The sequence below is a fragment of the Diabrotica virgifera genome, chromosome 4 (assembly GCF_917563875.1).
Source record: "Diabrotica virgifera virgifera chromosome 4, PGI_DIABVI_V3a".
NCBI lineage: Eukaryota > Metazoa > Arthropoda > Insecta > Coleoptera > Chrysomelidae > Diabrotica > Diabrotica virgifera.
The window spans coordinates 259,679,846-259,695,285 of record NC_065446.1 but is presented as its reverse complement, the minus strand read 5'-3'; the positions used below and the strand labels follow the sequence as shown (position 1 = coordinate 259,695,285).

The window sequence follows — 15,440 nt, the reverse complement described above, 5'->3', positions numbered from 1 at the left end:
ATAAAGAGTTAGTTGTACCTATTCTTAGAAAATCCAATGGAGTTATTTGATGAATTGCAAAATTTTGTAGTTGAGTCTCTATAATACTGTGAGGTATTGATGGGGGGACATTAGAAATTATCAGTTTTTCGCTTGGTGTGACTAACTTCCTGGCTTGGATACGTTCCTGATTGATTACTATTGTTCCATTATCTGTTCTTAAAAATTCGGTGACTGTTTCTTCAGTAGTAAAATATACGCAAATACGATCATTTACAATCCTGGAAATGGCGAGAATTTTATTGGGATCGACTTTAGTTGCTATGGCATTTAAATAATCTTCAATTTTTGTATTTGGAAGTGAATTGAATAAAATGGCTTGGTTTTTGCTTGCGAATTTTTTGTTAGGTTGAGTCAGAGCGGTTGAATATAATTTTGATTGATTGGATGGATTAATGACATCTTGAGAATTTTGAAGTTCAGAAGATCTCTCCTCTGAAATTTCCTGCATATTGGGCCTATGTTGCCTGATTACGGCCCTTGTGCTTGGACAGGTTCATTAGTAATTAAGCTACTTAATTACCTCGTTACTGGTATTTATAACCGTTGTTTACTGTTTGTTGATTAAAAAATAGTAATAAAGATGATCTAACTTACAGTTTGATCCCAAAATCGGATTAAGCACTATATAATACACTATTATACCAACTTTGATAATTTTCTAACAAGTAAAACCACCTTAATTTTGATAAAAACTAAGAGCTAATCGGAAACACTGTTTACTAGTTAAGAAACCAGTTTCGAATATAAACTATTTTTGTTATCAACTTAAATTGCATTTTATATTTACACAGCTTTTCTTTTGTTTTTAGTCAAAAATCTCACTGCTTCACGATGCAGTCAACAGCGACAGACTGGACGAGCTGCAGTCACTTTTGGATGAAGAACCCGAGAAGAAAAGGAAGATGGTAATGGCGAAGGACGAAAGTGGAGTTGGTCTATTACATAAAGCTATCTATTACGATTTGAAAGATATATACAAATGGATGGTTGACAAATATCCTCAGACAGTACATATGAGAGATTCGGTAGGTTAATAAAAAAATGGTTTTTTGCTTCAAGATTATGAAATTATATGAAATATGTACTAGTATAATAACTATTGTAATTTATTTATCTCTTTTTAACAGTTATGCATAATATGTACTGTTATGTATATTCAATATGCAATATCAATATCTGTGTATGTGTTACCTTTTTCCTATTGTTTACCTTTTTCTAACCTTTAGGTTTATACTCTTCTAAAGATATTTTCAATATTTCTAAAATTTAATCATTATCATTCCTTCTTTTTCTGTTTTTTATTATAACATGTTTTTGCCTGACACAAGAGATGAAATATTTAAGACATTTTATGCATCGTTATGTGGAACATAAAATAGTTATTAATAAAAATGGAGGAAAAACACCAAAAGAACTAAGCAGCATCATCTTGCAATAGGAAAAAAAATGAAAAAGAAGGGAAAAAGGCAAATGCTATACTCATAATACACAGTACTTTAGAGTGAAGTAGAAAAACAAAGACACGAGTTGCAATAAAAATTTACACAATGTACCGTAACCGTATTCAAAATTTTGAATCGTGATCTTTGCTAATCAGTCGTTAAAATGAAGGTAAGAAAACAAAAAACAAATGTAATATCAGTCTATATACATTGGAAGGGCCAATTACACCGGAAAAATGTTAACGGATTAACTGAAACAAATCAACTAATCAAGAATGACTGGATTAATTACTTAACCAACTTATACTACGTAGACGTAGACGATAGAGAAGAAATAACGAAAAGTCCAAATAATATCGTAATTACTCAAAATGTAGAAACTTACGATGTAAAACAAAAAACAAGTCTAGGATAAACTAAAATAGAAAGAATTCCCAAATAGGATTGATTTCCAAACAGATTATAAAACAGGGAGATAAATTTTAATGCAAAAGGCACTTAAGACTTAATTTTTGCATAATGTATACTTTACCAACCAACAACAATCGTAGTATTCTCTCTTTTCTATTTTCACTGGTTAAGTATCTTGTTAATGTTTGGACCTGATGATGGTTGTATGTGTAGTGGTCGAAACCTGTCGTCTCAGTTACAATAAAAGCAATTGTAAGCCTTTTTTTATTTTGCTTGATACCCTTTTAAAAATAAACTCGTATTGGCAAACAATTCATCTTTTACTTCTTCCTTAGCTTTCCCCTTTTCAGGGGTCGTTGTTTTCTTCGTGCCTTCTTCATTTAAATCTTTCTTTCTCCGCTACTACAAAGTTCTTCCATCTTCTCAGGGTTCCTCTACCTCTCTTTCACTTTAACATCTAACAGATCTATCCTTCGTCCTATATAGTTCTACGTCGTCTAACATGAACAAACCATGTTGAACAGCAGTCTGAGTTTGTTCTTGAATCATTTTTAAGTCTGTAGTCACCATGGCACTTTTCCTAATCAAGTCTTACCGAGGCATCCCGTTGGTTCTTTGAGCATTGCTTCATTTTACGATAGGTAGGTTGCTAACCTCGCCTATTAACCTCTTTTTCTGTTTCATAGACCTAGAGAAAGCGTTTGATAGAATCCAATTAAAAGATGTGATACACCTACTATATGACAAAAATTTACCACTGGATATTATAAAACTGATAGAAAACATATATGTAAGAAATAAAATAAAAATGAAAGTCAATGGAATAATAACAGAACCCATAGAAACTAACACAGGAATCAGGCAAGGAGGTTCACTAAGCCCTCTACTGTTTAACATAATCTTGGATGCAATAATAAAACAAGTGAAGAAAAAAAGAGGGTACAAAATGGGCAATAGAGAGATAAAAATACTCTGTTACGCTGATGACACCGTGTTAGTAACAGAGTGCGAAGACGACCTACAAAGATTATTGCACGAGTTCAACATTAACGCAAAAGAAATGAATATGAAAATATCAGCCCAAAAAACAAAAAGCTTAGTAATTGCCAAAGAACCAATACGATGCAAATTGGAGTTAGACAATCAAATAATTATACAACAAGTAATGACTTTCAAATATTCTGTGTTCTTGTTAAAAAAGACTCGAGTGTTGATAAGTCAGAATTTATATTAGTTAAAAATGGCGTCCCACAAGGTTCGGTAATTTCACCTCTGTTATTTTCCATTTATGTTGCTGACATGAAAAACTGCATTAAATTCTGCAAATTTAAGCAGTTTGCTGATGTCTCCCAGTTAAAAATACCTATAAATAGACACACTATAATAGACACTCAAAATAAATTAAATGCGGACCTCAAATGTATATCTTCCTATGCAGAAAATCACAATTTACAATTAAAAGTAAAATTTAATAAAAAATTTTGGTCTTGGTAAAAGGTATATTATTTTAAAAAGCCCTATAGGGCTACAAACATCGAACAGAACGTTTTCGCTCTAAAAAGAGCATCATCAGTGTTGCAAGAACATGGTGAGCCAACCAAAAAATACGAAGGTCAAAGCCTTTCAAAAATGGACTAAAAGTCACATCAAAATGCTAACATAGCAAATTCCAAAGGATGGATATAATCCCTAAGGATATGGCCCTAGGATAACATATGACTCCCACACGTTGTAAGTGGGTCAAAGGTAACAAATTAGGTCATTATGTTACAAGAGCTGACAGGCAACTAAGATATGAGATATCAAAAGCGAATCTGTCTGATGTCAAGACAACAATTGTCAATGGAACTTGAAGTATCATGAAAAATTGGTTACACAGCTACTAAATTTATAGTTGTTTATTTAGTAGCTGTGTAACCAATTTTTCATGATACTTCAAGTTCCATTGACAATTGTTGTCTTGACATCAGACAGATTCGCTTTTGATATCTCATATCTTAGTTGCCTGTCAGCTCTTGTAACATAATGACCTAATTTGTTACCTTTGACCCACTTACAACGTGTGGGAGTCATATGTTATCCTAGGGCCATATCCTTAGGGATTATATCCATCCTTTGGAATTTGCTATGTTAGCATTTTGATGTGACTTTTAGTCCATTTTTGAAAGGCTTTGACCTTCGTATTTTTTGGTTGGCTCACCATGTTCTTGCAACACTGATGATGCTCTTTTTAGAGCGAAAACGTTCTGTTCGATGTTTGTAGCCCTATAGGGCTTTTTAAAATAATATACCTTTTACCAAGACCAAAATTTTTTATTAAATTTTACTTGTAATTAATGGTATACAGCCAGCTACAGGAAATTCTTCCTAGTGGAAATTTACAATTAAATGCATCCAAATCGCAAATAATAATTATAAATAAAAATAAAAATGCCAGAGAGCTTATCGAAAATACATTACAAATTAACATTAATAACAATCCAATCCCCATTGTAAAACATGCAAAAAATTTGGGTATTATCTTTGATAATGAACTCTCTTTCCAAAAACATGTAAAGAAAAAGTTAACTGCAGGATATCTCAGATTAAAAAATTTATATAAAATAAAAAAATACTTAACATCTAAACAAAAATATTATCTTTGCAATACTCTTGTCTTGTCCCTGTTTGATTATGGTGACGTAGTTTATGGCAACTCTATATCTTGGTTACTTAAAAAGTCAATCCAAAAAATCCAAAATAGTTGTCTAAGATTTTCATATAGAATTCCGTATAATCGCCATATAACACCTTACCTTAATCAACATAACATCCTCAAAATGGTTTACCGAAGGAGGCAACATATGTATAATTTTATATACAAAATTGTTAAGACTGGGAAACCTCCATATTTAAATGAAAAATTTTCAGATTTGTCTAGAATACATACTACACGGAACACTGGAACATTTCTTCTTCCGCGTCACAGAACTGCGGCTTTCCAAAAATCATTTTCTTATCTAGCTGTCAAAATGTGGAACGGGCTGTCAAAAAGAACAAAAAACTTGTCTCTGGTTAAATTTAGAAAGTACATAAGAAACATGTTATTACAAGAACAACTTAACTAAATTAAATTATTAACAACTATTTTTCTACCATCTATCCAGCTGTCGAGAATCTGTACACTGTCCGGCTTCTCGTCCTTGGCACTTTTTCGTTGGGTCTAGAAGTTATATAAATATTATCGTATTTGATTTGTTAATGCCCTTCTCCTTCAACACAGTTCAGTTTTGGTTTAGTTTATTAATTTTTTCTTTTGTCTTATATTAAATATTACTTCTCATTTGGGTCTTTTCGCAAAGGTCTACCTTTGTGGTGGACTTTTTGTAATCGGTTTTATAATCGTGAGAAGATCCTTTTTTGTCTAAAAACGTTTTGTATATTCTCTGTTGAATACTGTAATATTCTGTTTTTTTTTTGGCAAAATAAACTTTTTGTATTTGTATTTGTATTTGTATTTGTAAATATCTGGGAATTAATCTATCAGCCGACAACAATATTGAAGAAGAGGTAAAAGACCAAATAATTAAAGCCAGTAGAACGGCCGGATGCCTAAACGACACAATTTGGAAAAACAAACACCTAAGATTGGAAACAAAGGCCCCAATATATAAGTCAGTTATTAGGCCAGTTATGACTTACACGGCCGAAACAAGACCAGATACAAGCAAAACACGAAGACATCTGGAAACCAACGAAATGAAGATCTTAAGAAGGATTGCTGGAAAAGGAATACAGAATAGTGTAATAAGTGAGGAGATCAGACGCATATGTGGGGTAGACAATATAAATACCTGGGTAAAGAACAGTAATGAAGAGTGGAATGAGCACATAAGCAGGATGTTTGAATCAAGGATAGTAAGAATAGCCAGGGACAAGTCACTGTTAGGCAGGAGAAGTATAGGACGCCCAAGGAAAAGATGGAATGACAACTTAGGGGCAGAATGAAAGGCACCGTTGAAGAAAAACAGGCAGTACTGCCTATATAAGAGAAGAAGAAGAAGAAGAAGTCTTACCTGATCTTGTCCCTGCTAGGCTTACCCAACATACACCGTAACATTTTTATTTCAGTTACATCCATATTCTTTTCCTAAACCCTCTTGATAGGCCACACTTCACCGGCGTACACTAACGAAGGCTTAATAGTCTATGCGCCAAATAGAGGTCACCGTGTCATTTTCAATTCTGATGGACAAACTCAACGGTTTCTTATGGATTTTTGGCTGCTGATTACGAATTTCGAGGGGGGATTTCGATCCGAGTGGTCAAAAAATTGTTATCAACAATTTAATTGTTTATAAATTGTTTATAAGGCTCTGGCTCATAAACTAAAAGAGATAAAAAAAAATGTTTCAAATAAAATTTGTTCCCTAATAAAAAACGAGGAAACAACCGTTTACTAAACTTAAATCCGACAATTAGAACTCAAGATATTGTAAAATTAGTGCACAGTGCAAATTGCAAATTGCAAAATAAGTATTTTTCGAAGCTTTACCGATCGTAACTCGGCTTCTACGCATGCAAATGCGCTTTATAAGGTGTTCTTTTAAAGCTTAATTAAGAGGCTTCCAAACAAAGTTTGTTAAGTTATTCGATCTTCATTTGTTTTAAAGTTATACCCGTTTGAAGTTATAATTTTCTTTAAAAAATTGTACATTAATTTGTTTATAAAGGTTTCAAGCAAACTTGAGCTATAAACATTTATACTTTAATTAACAATAATGATAAAACAACTCAAAAGAAACAATTTGAGCTTACGAAGATGTTCGTAAGTTTATTTTTGGCTAAGATGTCGATATTTTAATGACGCGCTATGACGCGCAAGATTGGCTCACAGTCAAGCATCTTCGACGCTTTATCGATCGTAACTCGGCTTCTACGCATGAAAATGAGCCAATATGTGATATCCATATAAAAATGGATCGAGTTCTTTTGCAGCATCATCATTGCATATAAAACGAGCATTTATGGTGTGGCGGCATACACACAATTGACGGGACTTGATGATGCTGCAAAAGAACTACATCCACTTTATATGGATATCATATATGTAGATAATTAGACTCTGAAGCCTCAAAAAGTTTTAGTTTTACTGCCTACAAGAACAGACTTGTACCACCATGTAACTGTTAAAATTTCGCTAAGAACTTATGCAGATGTAAAAAAGCTGATATTCCCTGTATATCTCTATGCAGATTTGCAGATGCATGAAAAAATGTTTGTAAAAATAGTATTAATAAATAATATCAACTTACTTTTTAGTTATACTTCTGAAATATCAGTTTTTAATGTTTTTTTCTCATTTAGTGCAAAAAATAGAAGACAATGTAAATAGAATGAAAGGTGATACGAGGTACAGTATGATGATTTAATTATAAAAATTGTATGATAAAATTTTATTAGGATCTTCAAAAATGAAAAATGAAGATAACGTATGTATACATAGAAATTATAATTTGCATCGAGAAGTTAGCGCGTGAACCTTTACGCGGTGAGCCGATCTTGCGCCTCATAGCGCGCGCCATTAAAATATCGACATCTTGGCCAAAAATAAACTTATGAACATTTTCATAAACTCAAATTGTTCCTTTTGAGTTTTTCTATCATTATTGTTTATTAAAGTACAAATGTTTATAGCTCAAATTTGCTTGAAACCCTTATAAACAAATGAATGTACAATATTTTTAAGAAAATTGTAACTTTAAACGGGTATAACTTTAAAACAAATAAAGATCAAGTAATTTAACAAACTTTGTTTGGAAGCCTGTTAATTAAGCTTTAAAACGACACCTTCTAAGACTTATTTGCATGCGTAGAAGCCGAGTTGCGATCGATAAAGCTTCGAAAATTACTTATTTTGCAATTTGCAATTTGCACTGTGCACTAATTTTACAATATCTTGAGTTCTAATCGTTAGATTTAAGTTTGGTAAACGGTTTTTTCTTCGTTTTTTATTAAGGAACAAATTTTATTTGAAACATTTTTTTTATCTCTTTTAGTTTATGAGCGAGAGCCTTATAAACAATTTATAAACAATTAAATTGTTTATAACAATTTTTTGACCACTCGGATCGAAATCCTCCCTCGAAATTCGTAATCAGCAGCCAAAAATCCATAAGAAACCGTTGAGTTTGTCCATCAGAATTGAATATGACACGGTGACCCCTCTGGCGCCTAGACTATAATATACTCCCTCATTTTTCGATAAGCTAGTACTTAGCTGATTCGCTTCCAGTTAAATCAACCAGGCTGTATCCCGTGGAAAGTGTGTCACATTTTTCATTATGTAGGGACCAAGGTATTTAAATTCTCATACTTGTCCTAGTTCCCCCCCAGTGCCGGTTTATGCACTGGGCGCTTGGGGCGGGCGCCCAGGGGCCCGTATTTGCCCGTTTCTTTTACTAACAAAAAAGTAAAGTCCGCTAAATAATCTACGTATTTTCCACAATAGAAAAAAAATGACGAAATACCTACGATTTCGAAATGATCTGATTTTAAGACTGATGGCTTTATAAAAACTGCGAACTTTTAAACCAAAAAGTGATTTCTTAGAACGTTATAAAAAATGTTTGAAGATGGAGAAAAAGCTTATTATAGAAGATTAAATAAAAGCAATTTTTATAGAGGAAAACCCAATAGAGGCAAAGAAATGAGAGATTGGCTAATATACGGCGCAAGTGTTAAAGCTGTTTATTGTTACCCGTGCAAGTTATTTTCAATTGAAAAAATAGTTTAACTAAGTTTGGATGGACCCACTGGAAACATTTGAATATTTTGCTCAAATCTCACGAAGAAAGTAAATTTCATCTGAACTCTATGGTTACATTAATAACAAGATCATCATTGATTTTAGTTATAGACGCTGTCTTGAAAGAGCAAATAAAATGCGAAGCTAACTATTGGATAAACGTCCTAAGAAGAGTTGTTGTCACTACTAAATGACTTGCTTCTCAAGGACTAGCTTTCCGTTGATGCAATGAGGATTTACCGAGTCGTCATAAAGGAAATTACAGTTGTCTTGTATACTTGGCTAAATTTGACTACTTCTTAGCTGAGCATTTACAACGGAATGCGAATAAATGAAAAGGTTCAGTTAGCTATCTGTCTCACCTGCAATGAATTTTTGGAAGTATTGAAATCAAAGCTTGTAGAAACTTTTGACGCTGTAAATGCTTTAGTTAAAAACTAGGGAACCATCAAACCTATTTTTTCCAGTTAAGAAATAACAGAGACGAAATATTAGCAATTAAAAATGAAGCCAAGACACTGCAGAATAAAATCTTTGAGACAACTCTATTGACACTGATTTGGACAAAAACTTTGGAACGAGTTAATGCAAAAGCAATAGTGTGAACGTGAAGAAACTGTGGACTTAAACGTGTCAATTGGAGTAGAAATAATGACATCTATTTTGAGATTTGTTGGAGACGTAAGAAATATCAAGCGAAATTGAACTACTTAGAAGCCAAAAATATTTTTTTGCGAAGACGAGGATATATGCTACAAAGATGTTACATCAGCTGTTAGATGATTTTCTACGCTAGATAGAGAAGCAGTCAAGACGTCAATTAATACTTTATATGTGAAATATAAAAAATATGTTGATGAAACCAAAGAGAGCTTGCATAATGAAATTACCCATTCTATAATATTATGCCAAAAGTTAAATAAACATTTATAAAATTTGGTATCATCCCGGATGTGAAGATTGTACCTAAAGGTAACATTTCCCAATAGTTTACCTTTACTGCAAGTTTATTTCAAGATACCAATTTCTAATGAATCAGGCGAGCAGTCTTTTTCGGCTTTAAAAAGAATAAAAATAAATTTAACGCCAAATTTGGGTCAAGAAAATCTAGACGCATATCATTATTGTATTATAGAAAACGAAGACCTGGAGGAACTGAACTGTAATAGTATTATCTGACAGATTGCTAATGCCTAGTCAAGCAAAGAAGTGATCTTATTTTTTTGTCATATGTATTTTTTAGAATATATTTTTTTGTTTGTCATGTGTTGTTTTGTGTAACTTTCTGTTTTTTTTATACATTTTTAAATGTATTTTTTGGAATATTTTTACGTTTGCTATTCTTCTTGTTTGCTAAAAACTGTGCATGGATTTTACGGGTATAAATACATAAATGTGTTTTCTTGTAAAAAAATCTGACAACGAATAGCAATTAAGGGGCCCCTAAATATTCAGCGCCCAGGGCCCGAAGTTTGGTTAAACCGGCACTGCCCCCCCCCCCAAAAAACTAGGGAAAAAACTCTACAAAACAGCCATAAGACCGGCTATGATGTACGGAACTGAATGTTGGGCAGTGAAAAAGAAAGAGGAACAACGAATGCATGTGGCGGAGATGAGAATGCTTAGATGGATGAGTGGAGTGACAAAGAAGGATAAAATTAGAAATGAGTATATTAGGGGAAGTCTAGATGTGGCAGCAATTGATGCCAAAATGAGAGAGCATAGGTTGAGATGGTTTAGTCATGTTTAACGTCGAGATGCTAATTACCCAATACGAAGAATTGCTGAAGTGCAGATTCTTGGAAGGAGTAGGAGAGCAAGACCAAAGAGGACGTGGGGGAGACGATTAGGCAGGACATGTTGGTAAAGGGGATTAATATTGATATGACCCAAGATAGAATTGTATGGAGAAATGCAATTAGGGAAGCCGACCCCGCATAGGGATAAGGCAAAGAAAATGATGATGATGACTTGTCCTAGTTTTCCCCAAGCAACAATTCCTGTTTCTCCCAACCACACATAGGTACTCCATTTATCCTTAAGTCCTTCTTCTTCAATAGCCCATCTCCAACCCTCCAACTTTTCCTCCAACATTTCTTTGCTCGCCTCTACTAACACGATAGCATCCGAAGATGTTAGGATTTTTGACTAAGGAGCTCTTTGTGGTTTCGTTCCTTTACTAATGGTTTCTTCTTTTATTTCTTTTATAAGTCTTATATTTTTCAAATTATCGTTCTTAAATTTTTTTTGTAGACTTTTACAACACCATAAACTTCCCTAGTTATCAAATTACATAAACTCAAGGACCAACAACTGTATATAACTATTTTATCAAGTGGTGAAATTCAAATTAGCAATAAACGCCTCTTCTTGGCTTTGTATCAGAAAGTCAATGTGTTCCGGGGTCAAGGTGTTAATATGCACCATATTGCAAATTCCCCTTACGCTTACGATCATGCTTATGTTATGCTAATTTTAGGAGCTATACATTCGTTCACTCATGACAATGGAGCTCTTCAATGGATATGTAAAAATTAATTACCGAATTTCGAATGGGAAAATTGTTAGTGGAACAAGTGATACAATTAAATGAGTAAATTCATAATAAGAAGAGATGTATGGAAATGCTTTAAGTAAAAAAAGTATAATAATAAAGTGAAAATGAAAGACAGTTTATGTTTTCTTTCGATTCAGAGGCGATACACAATCTTCAAATAGCTGTTTCTAGCTTACGACGTCCTCAGTGCAACTGCGTGCACCCCTCTAAATCAAAATTAAACCAAATTGTCTATTTAAGTGGAAGAAAAGAGAAAAGTCCCAGATACAAAATTCACTAAAATAATAGTAAATATGTAATTATTTAAATCTGAAACTTTTCTTATTTGAACCTCTTTCTGGTAACATCCTTAATCTCTGGCTTTTACAATTTATAAGACAAGAGACGACGAATAAAGAAAGCAAAAAGGACTCTACAATATGCAGTCACATTCCGCTTTCATTCGTCTAGGAAAAAAGATCCGAAAGAAAGTTCCTAATACTCAAAATCTGAGTAAAGATAAAAGTGAAAATGAAAGACAGCTTATGTTTCCTTTCCATTCAGAGGCGATACATAATCTAGAGACAGCTGTTTCTGTCTTGCGACGTCTTCAGTGGAGCTGCGTGGAGATTTTTGTATCTGGGACTTTCCTCTTATCTATAATAATCAAGTTAATATAAAAATCATTCAAGGCATATAGAAAATAGAAATATAGGTATACATATATTTATACTATCTGTGGTTTTCCAGATTTGATTCCGCGTTAATCGTGAAATATATTGTGCAAGAAGTGACGACGCTTTTTTTCTCCCTCCGGTGGTATTCGGATGTTTTTCGCTCCGGATGTGTGTCGCCCCGTTCCGTTGTATGATAAACTAGCCAATGCTTTTCATATCATGTGATTCTTCAACGTGCGCCGTAAGAGAGTCCACGTCCCGTCGTAACATAAAACAACCCTTATATGACAATACTCAATTTTGTCTTGAGCTATCCTGAACAAATGTTCTAATCTCCGTATCTCAGTCAAATCTCTAATATTCTTTAGTCACGAGGCTTGATTTTTACAAATTTTTCCCCAAGAAAAAAGCCGCTTTAAGCACTTACACTCTTACAGTACTTGTTTTAATATTTCTCTTGTTATTGTGTATTTATCATCACTCTTTACATCTTCTAACGGTCGTTATTAAGGATATCTAATCACTTTTTTTACTCTCATAAAGTAATAGGCCTGGATCCTGCGTTCCAAAAAAGTTTATTAATAGCAAGCTGAAAATTTGTTAAGTCTTAACGGTTAATAGCTTAACGCAGGGCCGGATTTAAGGGAGGGCAGGCTGGGCAGCTGCCCGGGGCCCCCACATTTCGGGGGCCCCCACAAAGTCCCAAACATAAGAGATTCATTTAAACAGATATTGGCAGGAGATACAGGAACAATGTATGACAAGTATAAAATGAAGGAGCGAAGGAGTGATAATATTGCATTGTTCATGGTTATGTTTTTGACCTTCCACCGGGTGGGTGTATTGCTTCGTTTGTAAATTCTTATGAAGCGATGAGAAGAGAATTTTGTGAGAGGAAACATGTAGATGCAGATAGTAGGCTTATGGATCACGAAATATCTAAAGCACACGAAAGAATTGGGCGTATTGATACTGAAGTAGCAAAACAGACCGAAGAAATAAAGAATTATTGGAAAATGGTAACTCAAAGACTAATTTTAGAGTAATAAAGTTTATTTGTGAACGAGATTTAGCATTTCGCAGCGAAAAGGAGTTGTCGAGTTCATCACAAAATGAAAATTATTTGAAAATACTCCAGTTATTAGCTGAATATGATCAATTTTTGAAGCACCATATTTTAATAAATATTCAAATCCTGGAAGCGGACATGTCAACTATCTTTTATCAACCATATGTGAGGAAATTGTACATCTGATGGGTCAAAACGTATTAAATGAAGTAGTTTCAAGGATTAAGAAGTCAAAATATTATTCAGTTCATACAAATCAATTAACTGTGACATTTCGTGACAGAAGGTTTCACTCCTGTTGAAAGGTTTACCATATTTTTGCCAAATCGCCGTCATAAAGCAGAAGATATATTTAATTATCTAATGACATTTTTGCAAGAACATGATATCGATCTGAAAAACTGCAGGAGACCGTTCTACGTTAATGCGTCAGATATCAATGGAAAATACAATGGTGTTCAGGCTGAAATTATAGAACAAAAAGGTACATATCCATACGTGGGTGCTCCGTGCTCGGTGTAGCTGCTTAAATGGATACGTCATGCGCTCCCCTTCATATAAACAGCAAACCGGTTAAATCACTGGTTGGCGATCACCAATGTATCTACTATGTGGAGCTGCTACACCGACCACGGAGCACCCACGTATGGATACGTACCTTAACATCTTGGAGTTGTGGATTCCTTGTGTCGCCCACTCTCTAAATTTAGTTTCAAAAGCTGCAACTGAGTGTTATCATGCATTAGCATAGCACCGCATTCTTTAATTTCTTAGAAGAACTAGCTTATATATATTTTTCACTTCCTCTACATATAGATACAACTTAACAGAATGTTTTAAAGCTGCGTCTTAAAGCGACCACAATACAGACCGTGCCAAAAATATTATTGTTCCTAAAAGAGCAAATACTACTAGATGGTCATCGAGGTAATGCCGCAAAAGAACTAGTTAAAGGTTATATTCAGATTAAAGGAGCAATATCCAAAATTTCGGAAGACTATGAGCAACAATCTAAAACTCATTGCAAATGGATTGTTGTACCTATAATCGAATGTGTTTACTGGAAACAGAGAGGATATCAGGGAGGACAAACAGCACAAGTCGTATTCTTCAAGATCCAAATATTGACCTTAATTCAGGAGTGGCAGCACTTAGATCACTTATACAAATTTTACAGTCAAGACGTGACAATTTCGAAAGATATGAGAACATCGGGGAAGTTTAGAACTCAAAATTTTATCGGTATTATAGATTACGTCTAAGTCAGAGGCTTTCTGCATAGGATTCCATCCATTCCAATTTTGGATTTTTACATCATTTTGGAAAATTGGAAAATTTAACTCTGAATGAAATTGAAGCTCACTCACTAAAGCTTACCAACATTTATAGCAATGATTTAGATGAAAACTTATGTGTCCATCTGGTACAGTTTGTAAGATTCTTTAATTCATTTAAAGAGGAAATCAGCTCATCAAATATAAGCAAAGAATTTCAAATGTACCAACTGCTAAAAAAAAAAGAATATGAATGATGCTTTTCCAAATGTTGACACTTTGTTAATATTTAGGTCTGATGCTAACTAACTGCAGTGGTTAGAGATCATTCTTAAAATTTAAGTTAATTAAAAATCGACTTCGGTTTATGATGGACCAAGAGTATTAGACGCATCTCTCTACAATGAGCATTGGCCACGATGTCTAAATGCAACTTATGTCCCACATAATCAAGAAATTTTTAATTAAAATATCTCGAAAAGTTCCCGGACTTTAACCATACATCTTACTATTATTTTTAGTATTTTACTGTAACAAGTTACAGCTCTTGTACTTTTTATTATTTAAAATTATATTTATAAAAGTAGATCAATATTTTTTTAATGGTAGGAGGTAGGTCCCCCACACCAATTCTGCCCAGGGGCCCCCACAGGCTTAAATCCTGCTCTGGCTTAACGGTGTCTAGTCGGACAAACTTTGATATATGGGAACACTGGATCAAGGAAAGTTTTAATTGTGGAATGTGATTTTAATTGTGAAACTTGTAATCCTGTCATGTTTATAATTGTGACAACTAGTAGGTTGTTTTTAAGTCTATTCAATAGCAAACTTTGTACAGTGCGCTGGAATAAGTGTTACCCCCCCCCCCCTTATTAACTTATTTATTTTTAGTACATAAGCAAAACGCTCGGACAGGTCGATTTTTAAAATAATCATAGTATATTATAGCATCAATGTTTCGAACTTTACGCAATTCCTCTTCAGGTGACAGGCATAACTTTGATTTTTTAAATGGGAAAGTACATCATGTGACACCTCATTTAAAAGATTTTGAAATACTGATTACAAAATGTATAACACTTTAATCCTTTTTAAGAACATAGGCGTAAAATTTCAATCGAATTCTTTTTAAACGCATTCAATTTTTTCGAATACTGACAAAACTAATATGTAAGTATTTTTACAAAATTTAAATGCGGAAT

The 15,440-nt window shown here is 33.6% G+C and overlaps 1 protein-coding gene across 1 annotated transcript in view; it reads left to right on the top strand.

The window, feature by feature from the left end:
* Positions 1-15,440, top strand: part of LOC114344467 (uncharacterized) — a 185,904-nt gene that overhangs the window by 77,690 nt on the left and 92,774 nt on the right. The window contains exon 4 of the mRNA XM_050649527.1: positions 852-1,067. Coding sequence (XP_050505484.1) covers positions 852-1,067 — 216 coding nt within the window. The remainder of the gene's footprint in view (positions 1-851; positions 1,068-15,440) is intronic.